We start from the raw sequence: 23,520 nt of genomic DNA on the forward strand, positions 1-23,520 counted from the left end.
GCTTTGTATAGTACCACTAAAGGAGGCTTTGGCGCGGAAAAGAAAACCAGGCTTCATTGATGCCTCCCGAGCCAAATTGTTTTGCAGATCAGAGGCATAATTGCAACTCCGATTTTTGTAATAGCTATTCCGACACAACCTCCACCTACAAAGACACCCTTTGGTTGTTTGATAAATCTTGCCAAGTTCCCGATGGATATTAACTCTACAACCCTAGCTTACTATTGTGCAAATTGTTCATACCATCTTGTCCGCAGTTTTATAACATGAACTTTGTACCCTACAGGTTTTGTATAAAACGCCGATTTATATACATTTGAAGAACTTGTGGTGTGTCAATACCTGCTTGCATTTTGGTGCGTTCAACCAAATTAAACTTGGGACACACTGAATCAGGATGCGTACATGTCAACCCCTTAACAGTGCTTACTATATTAGACAAATTCAGACCATATTGGTCACCCCGTGCCTTTATAAATCTGAACGTTCATCCTCCAGTCCCATCACGAGAAACATTTTTTTGCCCGTATTGAAACAGCTGTACGCCGTATGGACCTCAAAACTCATTTTCGTTGCGTGTAAACAGTATGGGTTGACAGGTATGAGCATGATTATTGTGAATATAAATATGCCACTCGGAGACAAGCGTTGCTGTATCATGTTTTATTGAATTAACTCGAAGTTTAACTTCAGCGAGTTGCAGATAACTCACTCACAAGAGGTCAACAACCAAAGTGACGATCTGATACCTTTGATGGGATCTACGGCGCTCTGATTCACCCCAACATGACAACTCGTCTCCCCGACGTTAAAACTAGCGAAACAATTCTAAGCAGGCAACACAAGCGAGTTGTTGACATCACCGTGAACAGGCCCTAGTCACTGGACAAATGAATTACTTCATATGACCTATTGGTAAAATAACACGAAGCGATTATTCGTTAAGACCACTTAAGGGAGCAATATAACTGTCAAGGTGCAGCTCTGTGATTAATTGCTCACTCCAACGATGGTGGAAGGGCCTCCACTAAAGGGAGCTCTAAAATGCCACTCGAAGAGTATTTTGCTCTACTCTTCTTCCACGCTGGCAAAAACGTTTTGAATAAAGTGGGAGCACCCACGATACATTTCACAACACATTACTTGCCAACTCATTAAACAGCAGGTATTCATCTTCTTGGTTCTTTCGGTAAAGTCACGTAGAAGGGAAGTAATAAAATAATAAAAATAAAACATAATACGTGACTTTACCGAAAGAACCAAGAAGATGAATCCCTGCAGTCACGAAAGCTTTAAATCGAAACAGCAGGTATTCGTAATGAATGACTAATGAATGCTTCTTCAGGTCATCCTGATCAATAGGAACAGGAAAAAAATCGTCGGGCGCGAGGGTTACGTTAATAGAAAACGCAGTGATGGGGCAAAACCGGGTTCGACAAATAAAATATATTATGGGAAACAGGGTTGCGTTCCTGGGTCCAAAATTATCACCCCCTCCCTCTTTGTTTAACACATTCTAAATTTCTGCCTGTTATTGTTATAAGTCGCTCTCCATTTCTTGCGTGTGCATTCTTTCGATTTTACCGCAACACAAAACCCTCGTCTCCATTACTCTTACCACACCGCGGCACTCACGCCCAACGCTCGCCCCTCGTACTGTCACTTGAATATTAATGATTCGCCATCTAGGTGTCTGTATGACTGACATCTTCGAGTGGACGGCTAGATGCATGTGGCTATGTGAATATTTGCGTTTTGCGTGAGTACGGTTATATTATCACACATTCATTTAAATTCCTTTACACCAGAGGATCTTCCAACAGATGCAGCACTTTCACCTCTTGCAAGCCTATACTACATCTTAGCAACAATCTTAACAGTCATACCACGTATAGCCAAAATATAACTCCGAAACACAGACCTCATTAAGTAAACTGCATAGCCGAAACACGGGTTGGATAAAACCGTGTTCGGCGAGGTTTTCCTATAATCATTTAAGGGATGTTCAATGAGCAGCCACCTGTAATAACACTTAACCATCAGCCAGTTACCCCCAATAATTCTGAATCACTATTGTAATGACTTATCGAAAAAAATCTTGAAACGTGTCCTACCAAAATCGGTAAAATAACGGATAGACGTATTTGTAACAGCAGCAATAATTCAGGAAGCCGCCAAAAAAAATATTAAAATTTTCAATTAAATATCTGCCTCATGGTTAACGTGTCAAACTAGATACTTAGATCACTGTCGCAGTGACCAAAATATGAGGATTTTTTTTTTTATAAAATACTGTGACGCCTTTTAAAACATATATTCGTGAAGTGACATTTGGGTAACACACAAATCAGATGACGTGGGAAAAATGTAATCATTGCAGCGCTCAATATTAAAGTTATGAACGCTTAAGAAATAAAGCTAAGTGGGCTTAAGAATAAAATTAAGAAAAGAGACAGTGCAACAACATTTTAGAATCAAGGGACCTCCTTTGCCAGTACCAAAATATAATAGGGTTTTCCCCTTTTTTCTGGCAACAAAACAGGTGTTAAGATGTTAAAACACCAAACTGAAACCTTTTACAAGGAATCATGTCTGCATTAACCAGTGCTGTGGTCAGAATGCAAACAAAAAACACTGATAATATATGCATTGTCCTTGAAACTAATTGGTCCACACCAGAGACAGCTTTATTTTGAGCCTCGTCTCAAACGGTGTTAGATCAGAGGACGCCAAAAGGCGTACAGCCCAAAGACAATTGACCAATCAGTTTCAAGGACAATGCATATATTATCAGAGTATGTTTTTTTTTGCATTCTGACCACAAGCATTGTGGTTAATGCAGACATGGTTCCTTGTAAAAGGTTTCAGTTTGGTGTTTTAACATCTTCACACCTATTATCAACATTTTAAGAAATTTCTCCAAAGCCAAAGCGCTTTTGAGAAGTTGCTCAGCCCACAATATTGATCATGACCAAAATAATATTTCTAGATTCTCAAAAAAGCCAAGCTATTAGTACTAATTAAGCAAAGACAGATTAAAACAACTTGAAATCAGCATACAATACTTCAAATCAATATTTTTTACCAGCGAGGTCTTGAAGAATAATGGTAATCCAGTAGAGATTTATGTAAGCACTATCCGAATAATGTGGCACTGCTAATGACAATGTGGAGATAAGTCTGATATCTCAAACATAAAGAGGTTCCACATGAAGATAGTTATATCGTTTGTAGATGCGAGACATTAGACATTAATTATAGAAAAAGCAAACCTGCTATATAATACATCAACACAGTAACATTTTATAAGCTACTTCTGGCCTCCAGTAACTCCCAAAATGATTGTAGCTTTAAAACTTGTCCTGTAAATATAAAAAAAATTCAAACCATATTTAAGCAAATCTATAATTTAACCACCACTAGCAAATGGAGCTTGTGCACTTAAGGTAATAAACAGAAAAAATGTCATGTTATTTTCTCTCATTTACATGGTAAGCTGTTAAATAAGTATAACCCGTAAAAACAAAGTTTTTCACTATAAATCCTTTATATGCGTGGCAGCGAACTTAATATAAAGGATTTAAAAATATATTCGCCTGTGGAGGACGCGGGGATCGATCCCGCGACCTTTGGCATGGGAAGCGAGGGCGCTACCAACTGCGCTACTCCGCCACGGCCTGTGGAGGGGTTACGCTCTGGGCTCTTATACTGTGACGTTCAGCCAAAGCGATGAATGAGTTCTATTTGAATATATATAAAATATATTTTTTTTGCCTAAAAAGTGTAAAATTTTGGGAATTTTTTTTCACGAACATTAATTGTCTGGCACAACGAATCTGTGTGGAAAATATCAGCTCGATTGGATCACGGGAAGTGGGTTAAAAAACGAGCGAAAGATTTGCACGGTCCTAAGCAAGCAAGCACGCAAGCAAGCAAGAAAGCACGCAAGCAAGCAAGCGAACTTAATATAAAGGATTTAAAAATATATTCGCCTGTGGAGGACGCGGGGATCGATCCCGCGACCTTTGGCATGGGAAGCGAGGGCGCTACCAACTGCGCTACTCCGCCACGGCCTGTGGAGGGGTTACGCTCTGGGCTCTTACACTCTGACGTTCAGCCAAAGCCATGAATGCGTTCTATTTGAATATATGTAAAATAAAATTTTTTGCCTAAAAGTGTAAAATTTTGGGAATTTTTTTTCACGAACAATAATTGTCTGGCACAACGAGTCTGTGTGGAAAATGTCAGCTCGATTGGATCACGGGAAGTGGGTTAAAAAACGACCGAAAGATTTGCACGGTCCTAAGCAAGTAAGCGAACTTAATATAAAGGATTTAAAAAACATTAACTGTACCACTTCCTAAGTATTTTTAAACGCTTTCATAAAACATTCTAAAAGATACAATTTTCATGCTGTTAACCATCATTGCCAAATGTTGCATTCCAAATGCGACATGGCTGAATGCACTGCACACAATATACTTAGTGGCCTAGTGGTTAGCATGCGTGCCACTGCAAGTTTGCATGTAGTCAATGGTTCAATTTCAGTTTCTGCAGTGCGTTATTTTACCATAATCACCTATGAAGTGAACCCTGTATTGTCATTTACAAATAGTGTATTCAGATCATGGTTATAATTTATTCATATTAAATTTATCGTGCAGTGTTTTGCAAAGCACATCAGATCTGTAGACTTGCTTCTACATGGCCAAGGCAGCAATTAGAAATATACATACCCAGGATAACGCATATCTTTTAAATGATTATAAGAATCACGAATGGACATGTGGGTTACACAACCATACCGAGGGGAGCTTGAGATAGGTCGCTAAAAGGGCAATTTCATGCTTTAAAGAAGTTATGCTAGAGTTATTTAGCATCGACTTCAGTTTAAGGCTGCAACAAATATTCCAATCACTTATTTATTCAAATAAGCAAGTTATACTGACAATATTTTACGACGTTTAATGCATTTTGCCAAATGACCATGTAAATCAATCCATGCAAAGTATATGCAAATTACATCGAGTTTTCCTGGTAATTACTTCCAGCATGATCGGCCGATTGAGACTGGAAAGCAGGTGGATTGCTTCCCTATTCTGAAAAATTGCCAAATTATGCTGGCTGTAATTACCAGCGAAATGTCATACTCAAATTGTAAATGTTGTAGATTTACTCTCCAACAGACCGGTGGGCTGAAGTAGTAACTAATTGGCATGTTGTTTATGTGACAAACCTTCCTGGCTGTGTCGGGTGGTGGAGAGTTACAACACATTTATACTTACACGATGTAACACAAAAAAACTTCATTATAAATCTCAACAATTGACCATTTAAATAGTATTAAAATGTTGCAGCCTTAAGTTTTCTTGTTTCAAAATACTTGTCACAAATATTGTGCATTTACAACTTGAATTGACTGATTCTAGGTTGCAGCCACATTTATTGTAGCTGTGCTACTCCATTACAAGCTGGAGCATTTGTCAACATCTGATCCAGAGTGGAAATACCATGTGGGATGAGACTGGTGACAAAAATCACTGAAATATGGCCCATGGTATGTTATCATCCTTTCAGCGTTTATGGATTATGCCACTCAATCCCCGTGATGCCATCTACTTCTAAATGCACCTCCTCCATCTCTTCGTCATCTACCCGTGTCAGCTGCACAATTGCCGTCCCTATGTTTTCATTCTTATCCCGCACCTTTCTGTCGCCAATTCCTCTCTCAAAACCTGTGCTGACCACTATTTCGTCCCCAGACCCTCCGAGCATCACCATAGCAGCTTCATCCATCATGGCCACACCCTCTCCCAGAGTCGCCTCCTCCTCGACAACTCCATCTTCTCTTGGTCCTCCTTCCATTCCAAACTTCCCTGCAGTTCCTCCAGTTTTGTTGCTGGTGGCGGCCGTTGTGCTTCTGGGCCTGCCGCGACCCCCCTTCTTGCTTTTCACCGCCTCCCCTTTGGTGCCACCATCAATGTGTTCTTCTGCTGCAGATTCCGCATTGTTGGGAATGCGCTTGGGTCTCCCTCGACCTCGCTTTACCAGGCTTGTGGTGGTGGTGGTGGCACTGTTACCAGCCGGATCGACAGAGCGTCGTGGACGCCCACGTCCTCGCTTGGACAGGGAGCCACCCTTGGGGCGTCCCCGGCCTTGCTTGGGTAACCCGGTTCGTGTGGCAGTGGCACTAGCATCTGGCATGACTTTGTGCTGCTGCTCAGGCCCCCCCTTCTTCTTACTCTTGGTGCCCAAGTTTCCCCCAGAGCTGCTGCTCGACTCCAGGAACCAGTTCTGTGTAGACACAGTAGGATGTGGGGGCATGGCAGTTGGACGAGTGAGAAGATCCCTCATTTCTGTTACTACTGGGCAATAAGAATGACCCCAGAATCTACTTAAAGGTAAACAACACAAATAAAGGCTCTCTTGTAGATACTTACCAAGGCTGTGTGTCCAGGGCTGTCTGACACAGGTTTGTAGCTTATTTAATGCTAAAAGTTACAAACAGCCACGTCATTATAGCATTCTAGTTATATAATCATTAACTGCATTTTCCTTTAGCTAACAATGTAAAACCATCATGAAGAATGGAGTGAGACCAAGATTGAGTGGTTTTGAGAAATTCAATTTGATCATGAATAGCAACAATGTGGCTCATGAATAACGTTTTCAATCGGTGCACATTACCTGCCACGACATATGGATCAGAAACATAGACTAACAAAGATCAATGAACAAAAGATATACAGCATACAAAGAAGCATGGAGATCCATGCTGAGAATTATACGGAGACAGAAAAGGAAACGCATGCCTTTGGCAAACAAATTAAAAGATCAGAGACACTGTTGATTGTTAACAAAAGTGGGCTTAGGCAAGACATTGATAGAAGTAATGATAAGACGATGGACAAGATTGGTAACACAATGGCAAACAGAGAGCTGCTTTAAGTAGAAAGTTTGAGTGACACCACGGGCCAAATGAAACGAGCTGGCAGGGTGAATTTGGCCTGTGGGCTGTGGTTGGGAGAACCCTGCTCTACAGGCGTGAGAGACCGGTGGAATGGGCAGGCCATGTGGGTGTGCAGGGCAACGTACGACGTTGTGCGTGTTGGTGATGTGGTACTTGACCCCACTCTCCGAGCCCAGCTCCTTCTGACAGATGAGGCACTGGTATTGGTCAGTGATGTGCTCTCCCTGAAGAAGACAGAGGAAGAGTTTAAGGTGCACTATCACTGTTTGCACCATCTCTCTTCTGTTGTGTATGTGTGCATTTGCCTGCTGTGCACACATTCACAGTAAGAGGTGCTAAGTGTATGAATTCCATATGTAAGAGTGTGACAGTTATAATTCAAATTGGTGCAAAAAAATGAGGCACAGTTCAATATTGATACCAACTAACCTTCTCACAGCTGCTCAAATGTCCTCTCAGCCCAGACACACTTGTGTATGTTGATGAGCAACCCTGACCAAAACAAAACAAATGCATTGTCAAGCAGCTCATACTTATGCCTGTGTCAAAGTAATGAGCCAGCTCTAGGTTTAGATATGGATCCATGCTTTACTCAGTTTCCCTGACACAAGTTATCACTTAATGAGAGACACTTGTGTCATGCAAGGTCATTTCCAAGATGCTTTATTCACCTGGTTGGGACATATGACCTCGCCCTTCTTCTTCACATCCCGACGCCACTTTTCCAGAATTTTCGGTATGAAGTTTGGCAGGTCGGGCTTCGTGTACCTTAGCTGCACACGAAGCACATGCACACATAGGCACATACACAACCTATTACAACCAGCCTGAAAGCCGAGTGAAATAAAAAGAATGGGCAGAGATGCGCGAGCGAATGACTACGTTAGCGAGTGGAAGGGAGTGAACGGGGAATCCAAAAGTGAACAGGGCAACAGGAGATGCAGTAAGCAAGTGGGTGTGCATGCCTGGTTGCTGTGTGGGACCATGTCGTCCTTGATCTTGCGCAGGGGCCAATCGCGTGCCATCTCGCTCACCACCAGCTCATGCATCTGGCGCACCGCCCGCATTGCTGACTTGCGGGGCAAACGATTGCCCTCCGCCCGCATCCCATCACCATTGTCCTCATTGCCATCATCACTGCCCCGCATGTCGTTTTCGCCCCCCATACCTCCTTTGTTGGCAGCCTATGAGAAGCAGTGAAGTAACATTTACTGAACATCCAGGTTGGAGCCCATCAATATTGTTATATTCTTATTGCTGCATTTCTGAGGTGTGCCAGGCAAATGTTGGTACTTTCTAGCATAATACATTGCTTGTGTTTCACAGCTCTGAGGCTTTATAGGTTCAAACCCTGCCCTCTCATTCATGACCATAGGAAAGCATTTACATATCGTTAAAAAAATGTTTTATGCATGCTTAACTCAGTGATGTCACATCCGTTTCTGAAGGTGGTCCACAAGAAAGTGTGTAGCTCCATTTAAAATGTGAGCTACTCAGCCCTATAGAAGTGGGCCACAAGCCTAGCTAGAGATTGCTTGGCATGGAAAGCCTGCCGTGTGTGGGAAGCTAAACCCGAGCCCAATTTTTTTTTTTAGTGGTTGTGGGAACATCATTATGTTTTACAAGGGAGACCTGGTTGATCGTCGTTTACTTTGGCCAACTCATTCAAGTTATTTCCAGTGTCTCTACATTGCAGGCTGTAAGTGTAGGTGGTGCTGACCGGGCTGTGCTTGGCTTTGATGTGGTAGTCGTGTCCCACTTTGGAGTGGTGCTCTCGGCTGCAGTGCACGCACTTGTAATTCATAGCTGCCAGCTCCGCCGTGTTCTTGCCGCAGCGCTTCGCATGGTACTGATACCCCGTGAGGCTCAAAAATGATGCCGTACAGCCCTGCGCAGCGCACACACGCGAATGTGAAGAAGAGCAGGTAACTCTGAGTATGCACAATTGAACACAGGGGTACAGAACCGTTTGTTTACCAAGGGCTGATAAGGATTTTTAAATACCTTTGGCGGGCAACCACACAATAATAATGCACAACTTAGTGTTATCCAATAATAGGTAGAACAATTATGATAGATAACATTTACACGTGACAGAGTGGGCTAAAACTAGAAACACAGCAATTCCAGATAGAAAATATTCCTCTCTAATACCCAACTAGTGCGCCGAAGATGCTTGCAGTAACAAATAACGTTATTTGGATGTTTTGAAGTGGTACACATGTGGTCACAGGGCAGCCAAAATGAATACAGCCTGTGGGTCATAGATTTCCTAGTCCTGCTTTAACAGGTGGTGGCGAGATGTTAACTACCTCGCTTGGAATACAGGAGGTTGTGGGTTCGATCCCGACCCTGACGATGCCTGTATATCTGGAGCTTGCATGTTTCTCCCCGTAGTCGCGTGGATTTTTCTCTGGGTCCTCTGTTTTTTTACTGCACATTTAGAAAAATGCGTTTAGTGTTTGGCTACTATAAAGTTGGCGTGATGAAAAGCCACTTTGTGGAGCTATCATGTGGCCATTTTGCTTCTGAAAAAGAGCTATATAGCTCAGTGGGCCTTACCTGGTAAAATAAAAAGTTTAGTATGTCGTGCAAACCATTTTACATGAACTGCATACTGCAAAAATTCTCACCTGCTTTGGACACTTGATCTTGCCTATGCGCTTGATCACCTGCCTCAGTCGTTCCCTGTCAGTCTGCTCGTCCGGCACCTCCCCAGGATTTACCCTCAGCTGGGACAACATGTTGAGAGAGCTCCTTCAGAGTAAACCCGGTCCATATAGTTGAAAAAGTAAAGCTGCAACTATTAACTCCTGAAATAACACATCTACCCATTTTTGCTTCAATTGAATACAAAAATAAACGTACAATTTGCACAGCATTTTCTAATGGAGCCGATTCAAAGATCACAGTTAGATGAGATGGCATCATCGTCATAAATGCATTATACTGGGTATGAATTACGGTGAGATTCCAAAATGTTGGAGGCTCGATGCCAAGCGTACACTTTTTTAAGCTCTGTTGATTTCAGCACTAGCTGAGAGCACACAGCCAATGCCAATGAGAACCTGGGTTAAGAACCTAGGCGATGGACATCTAAGAATGCTGAGGTATGTCACGGGACAAGGCTAGTAGGTCCTTGGTCAAGTCTGAGCTAAGTGATTAAAAAGTAAAACAAAATACAAAGCAGTTCATAAAAGCAGACAGAAGTGGTGACAGCAACAAGATGAAATGCCATAAACTGTCATAAAAAGACTATGTAAGTGAAACAGTGGTGTGGCAAATGCCAATTCAAATGATCCCAACACTTCACTTAACACGCGGGAAATAGGGGAGGTGAGGGTAGTGGTAGAAGTGCAGGGAAAAAGGAACCCTCGTACGCACCCACTGGTTGTGCTCAGCCAACAGGTGGTACTTGATTGCTGCCAAGGACTTGAATTCCTTGGAGCAGTGCTCGCACTTGAGCCCCTCCTGATGGTGGCACAGCATTTCCTTGTTACTCGTGCACTAACATGCATGACCACGTCATCTCGTCCAGAGTAAAGAGGTTTTTCAAAGGGTTTGCCACTTAATATGCGACTTGTATTAGGACTATCACGAGTACCATAGTTAATGTGAATGATAAAGAGCCAAGGTCAGGGAAAGGGTTATTGTACACAAAGGCTATCTAGGTAACAGTGAGCATGAGAAATATAGCTTGGGAAAACACTACAGTTAAGATTTCCTGCAAAAGCTAAATGGCCATAAAATGCAGGAGAAATTTGGTTAAGTCTAATGAGTTAACGTAGAGGCCATGGTTAAAGACAGCATTGAGAATAAATACATGCCATTTGTAAGGTTTAATTATACTAGGTTTAAACGGAATGGTTGTGACTTAATGTTGGATGCTATATGATTAAGAACAACATACGGCTGCAGGTAGTGCCACTCATGCTGGTATCCATCACCTCTGTGCACTCCTGCCGATGTTTCTTGATTCCCTCCACTGTCTTGCGTATGGCAGCGTGGCAGATGGGGCACGACACCTGACCAGTCTCAGCAATCTCTACACTCCACAGCTCCTCTTGGCTCCCTGCATGTGCACACACACCCATGTATAGGCATGAGATTCGCACTTTACCAAATCAGACTGTTGGGTAAAGATATATTTGCAAGCGCCTATTGAGGCAGGCACTCCTCACCACAAGAGGTGATGGGGCTGGGTCAATAGCACTATACACTCTAGAATCCGTCAGGTGGACGACATGTGACATTTCTAGGTCACGGTGCAATTCGAGAATCAATTCTTATTTTGTCTTATTTGCATTGTCTTTTCTGTACAATTTTAAGCCATCTTAAACTCTTACACAGACAATTTCATGCATGTATTTGTGAGCGCATTTGTGAATCGTGACATTACTACCTTTGGGGACAAGTCACACACAGTAGGAAGTGGGGAACCTATGGCCTGCAACCTCATTTTGCACGCCCCATGGCAACATGCGGCCTACGCCAAAAAACTATAATTATCCTTTACTATCAGCATATTAACTGCATTAATGAGGAAAAACAAGGGAATATATTCTCCCTGGAAACACTGTTGCTAATTTCCCATGGTCAGTCTCCTTGTTGCCTTTCAAGTAGTCCTGAGCACATAGTCAATGCATACAGTCCCAGCGTGATCAAAAGTAGTGTCAAATAATGTGGCTGGCCAAAGGTAAGTAAATATTCTACCAGTCCCCAGCAAGGAAAAGGTTCCCCAACCATGCAGTAAAGACAGGAAGAGCCAATGTTGTTCAGGGAAGATGTGTGTAGTCTCACCAGGTGTGTATGTTTCGGGGGTCTTGAGGTTCTTGCGCTGCTGGGTGGCCTCCTTCACCTTCCTCCTCTTGCCACGGGTACGGTACGAGTCGTCGTTGTCTTTACCGTCGCTTGAGCTATGCGAGGACTGCCGCTTCCTGTCTTCTGCCGCTGGGATGCGAGGGCATTGAGAAAGGATGCGAGACAAGGCGATGAATAACGGCAAATAATGACATGGGGAATGAGACAATAGTCAACGAGACAGCATAACCAATGAGACTGCATTGCATGTAACAATATTTTGGGATGTGACTCTTCATCAACATTGCCATGAAGGCCGTCGTCCCCCCAAGCCATTGGCCATTCCTCATGGTCTCGTGATGCAAAAATGTAGCATAGAGGCTGATTTCATTGCTCCCATCTCTTCGGTGGTCTTACTCTTAAGGCATTTTCCGTTTCAGCTGCCACTCCATTTTTAAGTCTTGGCTATCGGTCATTGTCTAGCGACTTGTCCTGCCCAAGCCCACTTACTTTAATGATCCATACATTTTTACCAAGTCAAACAACATAATAACGTGTATACAAAGTGACATGGTATCGGTACAAAACGACAATACGTGGAAGCAACGTTGATGCAGTATGGTGATAAGACGACGGTGATAATGTATTATAGTCTCACTGGGCAGAGGGAGATTGCTGTCCTCTGTATCACTTCCAGAGGATTTTGCCGAGTCTAGATTTTTGGAATCACCTACAATGACAATTGAAAACCAACATTAAATAACTCAGATATTCACATCTAGGCTCAAAATGTAAGACTAATTGTATATTGAACCACACCACAAAAACATGCGATTTCATATTCGGAGCTATTATTAGGAGTGAAATCACCCGGAATGCATCCAGACTCATCAGATCTTGGAAGCTAAGCAGTATTGAGCCCGAGTAGTGCTTTAATAGATGACCACCACACATCCAGTTTCGGGTTGTTATAGGTTGTGCCGATATGTGGTGGGCAGCACAAGACTGAAAAACCCCCACTATAGCACCGTACTTTTATGTTCCCACATTGATGATCCTCACTCTCACCAACCTGTATTTACCAGCACGGTGAATAACCTGCACGACATGAGGAAACCCTTAACCAAAAGGGTTGGATGTGTACACATATACATGATCATTTAAGCAAGATCAATCTGGGATCTCAGCGGTGTGGGCTCAGTGTTCCGGCTTACCCCTTATTAATGAAATCTCAGATCAGGTCAAATCATAAGCATATTTGGTATTCACACTATTCTTAAAGCACAAGGCTATCATGAAGGTGCAATGTGTTATAGATGATTGTGGTCTGCTGTATTTTCATAGTAGGGGGCAACATTGCTATGCGGCTTTATTAATTACGTAATTTCTAATGCTGGCCCAATTGAAAGTGCAGCCTAACCGTCGGCGACAGTACCCAATGTGTCGTGTGCCATGGTTTCCTTGAGGGAGAGAAAGTAGGCTGGCTTGCGGATGGCGCCTGTGCGACCCTTAGACCGGCCCCTGCGGCCCTTCGTCGGACTCCCACCATTTCTGTTGGCGTCTTTCTTCAGCAATGCCAGGGTGGGGGCCTGCTCACTACAAAAGGGTAGAGAAGAGCAATTGCATCGGCCATAATCTTCTCAAGGTACACACAGAATAACAATACCTTCTTGTTTTTAGAAAATCTTATCAAGTTATAGGTAAAGACATGCTAATAAAATGCAGGATATTCCATTAGTAGTTATTTACTAGCACAAATTGAAACACGTCAACTTAGAAAGAATATCATGGGACCTGCTTTGCCAGTACCAAAATATGATAATAGGGGTTTTCCCCTTTGTTCTGGCAACAAAACAGGTGTTAAGATTCTAGATTTGAAGCTTTCGTGACTGCAAGGATTCATATTCTTAGGTTTTTTCGGTAAAGTCACGTAGGTAAAAAATTTAAATTAATAAAAGTAAAATAAAATAAAAATCACGACGTTTCGGAGGCAACATAAGCTTCCATCTTCAGGTGGAACCGTCACAGCCACGATAGCTGTATCAAGTAAATGAGAGATTACAAGAGCTACCACTCCGTATATATAATGGTTGAAGAGGGGAAGGGCCAAGTACAGCACACTTTTTATTAATATAGTAAGGTGAGGCTTAAGACTAAGAATAGACTGCATAACAAAAGACTGAGCCTTTGTTATGGATAGGTGCGGTTTGTGACTACGACTAGCCTACATAACAAAAGTGTGAAAAAAAGAAAAAACTAAACCTGGTAAAACAAAACTGGCTGTCTATCAATAACCTGTAATAGTTGTCTGTCAAATAAGATGGTCCAAATAAGTGTAGTTAAATCTTTTTTGCATGGTTAATCACATATTTCCAATGATTACTCAGTTTGTAACCATCATCACGGTTGAAATTATGTCTGTGTTTGTATATTTGTATGGCTTCGTGTACAAACCTTTGATGGTAGCCAGGAGGTTTGCAGAGCACCTTGGTCTCGGAAAAGACAATTTCATGAGAGCCGACAGAGTTGTAGCAATGATCGGCAACGTGATGATGGTTACAAACTGAATAATCATTGGAAAGATGTGATTAACCATGCAAAAAAGATTTAACTACACTTATTTGGACCATCTTATTTGACAGACAACTATTACAGGTTATTGATAAACAGCCAGTTTTGTTTTACCAGGTTTAGTTTTTTCTTTTTTTCACACTTTTGTTATGTAGGCTAGTCATAGTCACAAACTGCACCTCTCCATAACAAAGGCTCAGTCTTTTGTTATGCAGTCTATTCTTAGTCTTAAGCCTCACCTCATCATATTAATAAAAAGTGTGCCGTACTTGGCCCTTTCCCTCTTCAACCATTATCTATACGGAGTGGTAGCTCTTGTAAACTCTCATTTACTTGATACAGCTGTCGTGGTTGTGACGGTTCCACCTGAAGACGGAAGCTTGTGTTGCCTCCGAAACGTCGTGATTTTTATTTTATTAATTTTAATGTAAATTTTTTACCTATGTGACTTTACCGAAAAAACCTAAGAATAAGTGTTAAGATGTTAAAACACCAAACTGAAACCTTTTACAAGGAATCATGTCAGCATTAACCAGTGCTTGTGGTCAGAATGCAAACAAAAACTGATAATATATGCATTGTCCTTGAAACTGATTGGTCCACACCAGAGACAGCTTTCTTTTGAGCCTCGTCTCAAACGGTGTTAGACCAGAGGACACCAAAAGGCATCCTTTTCATTACTCTGACAGTACATTGTTTTTGTGCTGTACGCCTTTTGGCGTCCTCTGGTCTAACACCGTTTGAGCCGAGGCTCAAAAGAGAGTTGTCTGGTGTGGACCAATCAGTTTCAAGGACAATGCATATATTCTCAGAGTATGGTTTTTGTTTGCATTCTGACCACAAGTATTGTGGTTAATGCAGACATGATTCCTTGTAAAAGGTTTCAGATTGGTGTTTTAACATCTTAACACCTGTTTTGTTGCCAGAAAAAAGGGGAAAAACCTATTATCTTAGAAGGGATAATCACTGCCCTAACCCTGATAACAGAACATATACAGTGAGATAGCGCTTTGTGTAATGTATGTATGTTTGACCTTTCTTAAAGTACGATGGATGTTTGCAGGTAACAGGTCTAACTAGAATTAAAAGCCAATTGCAATGACCAAAATGAAACTAGGTGATTGTTAAGCATTATCAACATCTCCATGAATGTACTAAGCAATTTATGAGGGGGTGAAGCACGATATACACTTTATCACAGCACTAGAATGTTGATATAATTCTTGTTTTGAGAACCAATATTTTAAAGACCTCATTCTGAGAGTAGGGGATGGGGGGGGGGGGAAACCCCAGTATTTTGTATTCTATGGGTCTTTCGGTAAAGCCACGTAGATAGAAAAAATAATAAAAATATCTTGACGTTTCGATCGCAACACAAGCAATCGTCTTCTCTCACCTGAAGACGATTTCTTGTGTTGCGATCGAAACGTCGTGATATTTTTATTATTTTTTCTATCTACGTGGCTTTACGGAAAGACCCATAGAATGTATTCCTGCAGTCACGAAAGCTTTAAGTCAAGACCCAGTATTCTGCTTTTGTTAAGATGTTCATGTAAACAAAACTATAGTTACAGGACACTATCAAATATCAGGATATCATATAAAAAGTAAAAAAAAACTCAATATATAAGGTTAACACCAGTGTAACCCAGACAGAATGTAGGCCTCTAGTACTATGAGAGGTATAGACGTCTGTGGGGGACAAGACCAACCTCCCGTCTGCGTGGCTCTCCAAGTGCTCCTTCAGTTGATCCTTGTCGGCGAAGGTGGCGCTGCACTGGGTGCACACGTGCGCCATTGCGTCCACCACCCTGGATACCTGTATTCCCACACATACATGCACGCCCGAGCATGCAACACTGTTTTTGTCGATAGGTGGTAGTGACCGGTGGAATTCTATTACCTTTTCATCAACCCAAAGATGAAACTTACTTTGTTAAACCAAATGACAGCCCATTGCAACACACTGGAAGCTGCTGGCCAAAACAGCTGCTGCTCCTTCTTCATGAAGAAAATGTGTCCTTTGGGGCTGGAGGCTCAAAGACCCTGGGCCTCACCTTAGGCTGCTGGGGCAGAGACTGATCCTTCCTTGGTCGCCCTTTCTTCTTGGTTACAATAGCTGGTGTCTCCATATTTTCTGGAGAGATAAAAATACATTATAGCCTCATCACAGTGCTTACTTTATGTAACATCTGGTCAGTAGTAATTGCATGGATAAAAGAGAATGTAAGGTAATGTATTGCCATTGTGCTGGTACCATTTGTCATCTTCAATTGTAGTGTTAATTTGACAATTCCCTTATTTCACTACCAACTGAAACATAGCAAATAGTAAAGAAAATGTACACCTTAGCTGTGCAATAATCTAGCCAATGATTTGATTTAAATGGCTGCTCTAGATGTCAGCACAATGTACCAGCACTGCTAAAATAATGGGATCAAATCTTAAGCTTAAGGCACATTTTCAAGTGTAACAGGGCATGTAGCATTTTCAAAAACGATAGTGCAATTTTTTTTTATTAATTTGAAATTACCTTCATTTGACCCTAGTTTTCAGGCTGTGCAAGGAAGATGCATTTGAGACATCGGTGGTAGCTATGGTGATCGTCTAAAATCGTTGACTGAAGTCTCAACATTCTGAAATCAAGATGACTGCACTATAAAGGATACACACTTGTACATATATAGCCCTTTTGTCAATTCACTCTCTGTGCTGTGTTGGTCTTGGCGGTTATTTGACAATACTTGTACCTCCCCACCCCAGGATTGTAACCATATCGTGGTGGTGGGGTTTGTGTTCAAATAACCCTCAGAGCTATGCTGCCTCAAGTCTTGTACTCCTAGTAGAGTCTCCTTTGGCAAACAGGTCTGGAGGGGAGGTTCCAGACAAATAACGATCCACTTTTCACTCTCTCGGTCACGTCATCAGGATGCAAAAGGAACGTCTTCCACGTAAGGTCCTGTATTGCCAGCTGGACTTAGACCACCACTCTAAAGGGGGCCAAAAAAGGCACTAACAAGGACCAACTGAAGGCTGCCTGAACCCTACCCAGCTGAAGGACTGACGCAGAACGCTGCATCTGGTGCCAGCTCTTCCAGCAAGAAGTGTCGAAGCTCAGAGGACCGAAGTGAGCTAAGGAAAAGGAAGCTTCTTAAGAGTCATGAAGCCAGAATAATCCCTTCAAGTTCATTTATTAGGTATAGCCCTGTGAGCCATTCGGCTCTTGAATCGGGTGCAACCCCAACAAACAAAAACATGAACAAAAAACATCTTAAAGTGAATACTGTATGTGACTAAGTGCAAACAGAAAATCCAAGAAAAGACAGCAAAATATTGCAGAAAAAAACACCGTACACCAACACTGTGTGCAATCAGCGACTTCACCTGCTCTGTCCGCAGCAGACACTGTGGGTCGAGTATTGGACTTTACAGTCATACAAAATCCCATAAATAGAGGCAGAGGAAGAAGGTCATCATCACCTTGAATGAACTTCATCTCAGTTAGTGCGAGTTGGTGGAGGGGAGCACAGACATAATAGCGGATGGTGTTCTGCAATGTTTTCCGCACTGCCTTCATGGTAGCCTTATGCAGAAGCCTATAACGAGGTGTTATATGCATGGTGGTCCCCCACCTAAACACTATCCAGGCTTATCCTGCTAATCTTCTGAAATTGGGCGAATTCCGGATTACTGTGTATTGCAGGGATGCGTAGAAGTACTGTTGATTTTTTTATGCAATACCCTCTGCCCTCCCCCACCACACTTATAAGCTGGATAAATTAAATGTGGCACCTGTTGCTTCTTCTTTCCTCGCAGAGACATCTACATCGTGAAGCTTAGAACGCATGCGCCCGCCTTTGCGTGCAGATGGAGACTGCTCCTGTGAAGGTACGGTTGACTTGCTCGGAGAGCGAGTCGCCACCTGGACAAGGGACATGATACGGTTCCTGTTCGTAGTTCACACACACGCGCGCACACACACACAGAAGCCAGGCATCAATATACAAGCTTGTGGGAAAACACATAACCGTGTTGGCATGAGTACAAATTCACGCGGATGCATTTGTAGACATGTTTACATACTCACCAACAAATTTGCTTTCAGAATTAATGCGACTACTTTATTGATATAATTAGACTAATTCGTTGATTAGAATCATAAACTGTATTTAGAATTGAGGAATCCGTCCTGTAACTATCAAAAGATGGTCGTGGCAGTGTCACTGCCGAGAAGCCACATTTTGAAATCTATTGGGAGATTCTTGAACTAGTACTTACAATTCTCAACGTTTCCCCATGCAAAAACGCTATATTACCAAGAAACTACGCGTTTGCTAATCTCTTTAAAAAATAAAATAACCTCTTTTCTCTCCGCCTCTTGAAGACCAATTGTGTTGCGATCGAAAAGTCGTGGTTTTGCTTTTATTTTCAATGTATTTGTATTTATAATTTTTTTTCTATCTACGTGACTTTACCGAAAGAACCAAGACTTTGAATTCCTGCAGTCACAAAAGTTTTAATTTGACTTTATATTTCTGAATCTCATCCATAATATTTTTGACACTCATGCTTGTTATATCGACACCAGGACCCATATCTTCAACAAAGTCCTGGCTTATAAACATTTGCCAGTTCACCCGCATCAATTAAATCAAGCCTGTACTGGTGAGACACTGAATATTGAAACCGGTCCAGATTTGCTTTAGACTTAACAAGTGCTGAATTTAAGCAATCACATAAGGCCGTGGGGCCCGATGGGTTGTATATTAAAATATATTTCAATATACAGTAATGCAAATATGGTGACATTGTCTATTTTCTTCATACATGGTGAACTAAAAACTCGATATAATCGATACATCGTTACCACCCTAGTGGCCAGTAATGTCATGGCACTGTTACAAGCAAATATACCGTACGATAGCTAATGTAATGTTTCAATATGCAATGTAGTTTTAAAAAAAGCCCCTTTACTAATATATAATTTTATAATGTATACACTTGAATTAAACTAAGGTAAATGTAATGTGATTTTTTTGTAATATCCAATACATTTCATTAACCAAAAACGTGAAGCATTCTGTATTTTAATGAAAAATATATACATTTAAAAACATTGAACGTAATCAGTAACTTATTACGCCATGCAAATAATAATTGCAATGGTTTTTTTCATAGCAGCAGGCCTCAACTGTAGCGCAATAAAAGTTGTAAATTGCTCGAGCATTTAATTACAAAATTGGCCCGAAATACGTTAGGCGTCGTTATTTATCGATTATAATGTCAGCATTTGTAATATGTAAAATAAATACAATGAAACAGTTTAAAGCTGCAGCAAGCCCACCACCCCCCCCCCCCCTTAACGTTCCCTCGCAGATAACCAATCGGTTACAAGCGACACGAGAGGACGCAACTGAACAAACACGGCACATCGGGAAAAGAAACGAATCGCAACAGTGGCGAGAGTAAGTTATCCCCGAGGCGTTGAGCAAAAAAAAAGTCGACACATCTTACGCGCACGCGTTCACCGAACAACAAAGAACAGCCGCTGCCAATAAGTTGACGACTTCCACACAGCCGCTCTCGATAAAATGGCGTCCGAGGCGACAAAAACAAAAGCGCGGCAAGCGACGACGCCGCCGTAAACGCCGCGCAAGATGCAAAAACCGTGGTCAGAAGGACATTTAAAATATCGTCTCGCGTGCCTGTCGTGTAACAGCGCAAACGAAGTATGTCGGTAGCCGCAATACAAACAAAAAAATATTACGATTTGAAATGTTTCCCCCCCCTTCCCCCAGAGTTCACTACCTCCGCATTCGTTTTCCCCTCCGTCAATGGCAGCGCCCCCCGCCCCTTTCTCGCGCAGTTCCCGCAATTTTTTTTAACCCGACGCCATTTTGGCGGCCATATTAGGTAGGGTAGCCCCGAGGGGGAAATAGCCCCCCCCCCCGTTTTTTTTAACCTGAGGCCATTCCGGCGGCCATATTGGGTAAGGGGAGCACCTTTCCCCTCTCACCGTTCCCGCTTTTTTTAACCGACGCCATATTGGGTAGGGCAGCCCCCGCCCCCCCCTTCTCGCGCAGTTCCCGCATTTTTTTCAAACCGACGCCATTCTGGCGGCCACATTGGATAGGCGAGCCCTGAGGGGAAAATAGTCCCCCCCCCAATCCCCCCTAACGGGTTCAAACAATCAAGTAAAACAATTAATCAGTTAAAAAAAGCAATCGATCAGGTAAAAATAATCTATCAGTTCAAAAATCTATCAGTTTAAAAATCGATCAATTAGTCTGAGATCAGCCAATCTTCTCATTTGTTTCGTGCATCTGATATGCGCAGAGTAAACAACTACAACGGTGTCTCGCCGTGACGATGTCACAATTCGCATTGTGTGGATCGAACATTGCACGTCCCTCGTACTTTGTGGTCTGCTAAAGGGGGTTTTCGATGGCGCTGCGAGTCGCTTCTCGATCAGCCCCGGGACGAACCCAGCCGTAAGCTGTACCCACTCGTCATAGCCGTCAACCCCGTGTCAGTATCTCATCACAGACCAATTCAGACCTCATTGGTCAACCCCGTGCCCCTTATACATCTCAACGTTTATCCTACAAAGTCCCGTAACAAGGGAGAAGCACGAACACATGTCTACTCAATTTCCCTGTACAATAATGCGGGTAAACAGTGTGGGTTATCAGGTACGCCACGGTCACATCGCTGGTGGCAACAGCAAAAGCGCGCCACCGCGCAAAATACGAAAACCGCGAGCAGAGGAAACAGAAAAAAACATCGTCACGTGATGCCTGCCGTGTAACCACGCAAACCAAGTTAAAATCCGTCGAAATTTACGAGAAAATATATTACGTTTGAAATTCGTTATCCCGCCTCAAGAGTTCGGACACCTTCTCGCCTTCGTTTTACCGCCGTAAATGGAAGCCACCACTCCCCCTCGAAGCCCCGCCCCCTCAAGACCACGCCCCCTCGAAGACACGCCCCTCTTAAGGGCCCGCCCCCTCCTAAGGCCACGCCTTCCCTCGAAGCCACACCCTCTCGAGGCCACGCCCTCCCTTGAGGCCACGCCCCCTCTCGAGGCCCCGCCTTTTTAAAAATCTGACGCCTTTCCGGCGACCATCTTGGGTTGGTTCTCGATTTGAAGCTTTAGTGACTGCAAGGATTCATATTCTTAGCTTTTTTCGGTAAAGTCACGTAGGTAAAAAATAAAAATTAATAAAAGTAAAATGAAAATCAAATAAAAATCACGTAGGTAAAAAATAAAAAATTAATAAAAGTAAAATATAAATAACCGATTTTTATTTTATTTTACTTTTATTCATTTATATTTTTTACCTACGTGACTTTACCGAAAAAAACCTAAGAATATGAATCTTGGGTTGGGTAACCCCGAGGGGGGGGGGACTTATCCCCTCTTTAAGGGTTTCAATCAATCAGTATAACAATCAATCAGTTTAACAATCAATTAGTCAGTCTTTAAACAATCAGTCAATCTTGTCCTTATTTGCTTCGTACGTCTGATTGCGTTTGTGCGTAATATGCGCAGAGCAACAACTGCAATGGCTACGTTCAGATGGTCTAAGCCAGACGATGTCACAATTCGCATTGTGTGGATCGGGCATTGCATCCCTCTCATACTTTGTGGTCTGCTAAAGGGGTTTTCGATGTCGCTGCGAGTCGCCGTGGAGTCGTTTCTTGGTCATCTCCTGGGACGAACATTGCCTTATTGGCCACCCCGTGCCCCTGATAAATCTCAAAGTTCATCCGACAAAGTCCCATCACAGGGCAGAAACACAACGAAATAGACACTTTTTTAATACTCAATTTCCCTGTACAAGAATTCGGATAAACAGTGTGGGTTGACAGGTTATGCCACGGCAATATAGCTGGTGGCAACAACAAACACACAATCATCAACACGTTCGTCATTCACAGTGTGCCCTTAAAAGGAAACGTTAAACAGGCGACGTTTCGGGCAATGGGCCTTCTTCATAATACATGTACCAGAAAGATTATACGTGATTTGGAGACATTATTTGGTGATGATGCTGCTGCTGCTGCTGCGATGGCAGTAGTGCCACAAACACAACAAAAACGGCACAACTGCCATCGACAACTTCCTGAAAGAAAAAATATATATAATCGGCGACTTTTCGGACAATGTCCCTTCTGCTCTGATTAAAAAAGGGGGCCATTGTCCAAGGCGTCGCAGATTCTATATATTTTTTTAAGGCTGTGTAGTTGACGTGTTGTGTTTCGAGTGAATTCATTCAAAGTTGCATATTACATCTTATGAGCATTCAAACAATATTTCTTCATGAACAATGTTTTAATCGGCATATAAAGTTAAACTCTTCGTAGCTATCACTTAACAGACAATCAATGCAATGACCAAAAGGCATTAGTAAATAAACTAATTAGTATTAAAATTATCAATTGTTGCTGGCACGCTGAATTTTGGGTCACCCTTTTGTAGTGAGGTCAACGAGAGCCTTCATTAGCATAACGACTTCGTGCTACATTCCTGGGCCGAATAGATTCTTTAGATTATTTGGCTGCTATAAATTTCCACGTAATACGCCACTACGTTGAGCAATCATTTGTAAGAGCCAGGTCGCTTCTGAAAAAGAAGCTAATCGCTCAGTGGGCTTTACCTGGTAAAATAAACAAAAATAGTAACATTTTATTTGTGTATATTTATAGTTTGTGATTTGCTCACCTTTCCCGTACTATTTTGTACTCCTATTGTTTGTTCTAGATTTGAAGTGCTTTCGCTAAGTTGTCCCCACCTGAAGAAGGACGCTTGTGTTGCGCCCGAAACGTGACTTACCGAAAAAACCAAAGACTATTGTTTGTTGTAACGGTCTGAACCCGCCCCTACTGAATATCTGTGAAAAAGAGCTTTATAGCTCATCGGATTTCTCCAGTTTAAATAAATAAACTGTTCGCCTTTTGGCGTTGTTCTCTGTTATGACACTGGTGAGACTGGCCTCTAAAGAAGGCTGCTGTGGTGTAGGCCAATCAGTTTCAAAGACGATGACCAGAGATTGTCAGAGCACGTTCAGTTTGCATGTTCACCACAAGGACTGTGTGTGATTAAATGCAGATATGATTCCTTGCAAAAGGTTTCCATTTGGTGTTTGAACATCTTAAGACTCGTTTTATTGCCAGAA

At 42.3% G+C, this 23,520-nt stretch overlaps 1 protein-coding gene across 10 annotated transcripts; it reads right to left on the bottom strand.

Moving 5' to 3' along the window:
• Positions 1 to 1,501: 1,501 nt before the first annotated feature.
• On the bottom strand, positions 1,502 to 21,315 carry LOC144726296 (uncharacterized). Of its 10 annotated transcripts, none has more exons than XM_078604863.1 (16): positions 21,200 to 21,315; positions 18,134 to 18,288; positions 16,399 to 16,478; positions 16,054 to 16,160; positions 13,206 to 13,366; positions 12,429 to 12,500; positions 11,771 to 11,920; positions 10,918 to 11,042; positions 10,355 to 10,441; positions 9,604 to 9,702; positions 8,691 to 8,858; positions 7,936 to 8,154; positions 7,642 to 7,743; positions 7,400 to 7,462; positions 7,096 to 7,194; positions 1,502 to 6,294 (listed from the first exon to the last, which is right to left on the bottom strand). In XM_078604863.1, exons 2-16 carry the CDS (start codon positions 18,276 to 18,278, stop codon positions 5,581 to 5,583), a joined length of 2,391 nt encoding a protein of 796 aa, XP_078460989.1. In that variant the 5' UTR covers positions 18,279 to 18,288; positions 21,200 to 21,315; the 3' UTR covers positions 1,502 to 5,580. The 10 variants fall into 10 exon arrangements, with proteins under 10 accessions (XP_078460989.1, XP_078460996.1, XP_078460988.1 ...); XM_078604870.1 differs by lacking the exon at positions 21,200 to 21,315 and adding an exon at positions 20,150 to 20,247 and having other exon boundaries at positions 13,317 to 13,366; XM_078604862.1 differs by lacking the exon at positions 21,200 to 21,315 and adding an exon at positions 20,150 to 20,247.
• Positions 21,316 to 23,520: the final 2,205 nt, after the last annotated feature.

Source organism: Lampetra planeri, chromosome 23 (assembly GCF_965212315.1).
Source record: "Lampetra planeri chromosome 23, kcLamPlan1.2.h2, whole genome shotgun sequence".
NCBI classification, from domain to species: Eukaryota; Metazoa; Chordata; class Hyperoartia; order Petromyzontiformes; family Petromyzontidae; genus Lampetra; species Lampetra planeri.

Bases quoted from the DNA above. Each gene is read 5' to 3' on its own strand.
- LOC144726296 (XM_078604862.1), bottom strand. The intron at 11,921-12,428 runs GTGAGACTATAA...CTCGCATCCCAG, and splicing joins CAGCAATCTCCCTCTGCCCA to CGGCAGAAGACAGGAAGCGG. The intron at 7,744-7,935 runs GCATGCACACCC...CTTCGTGTGCAG, and splicing joins TGGTCCCACACAGCAACCAG to CTAAGGTACACGAAGCCCGA.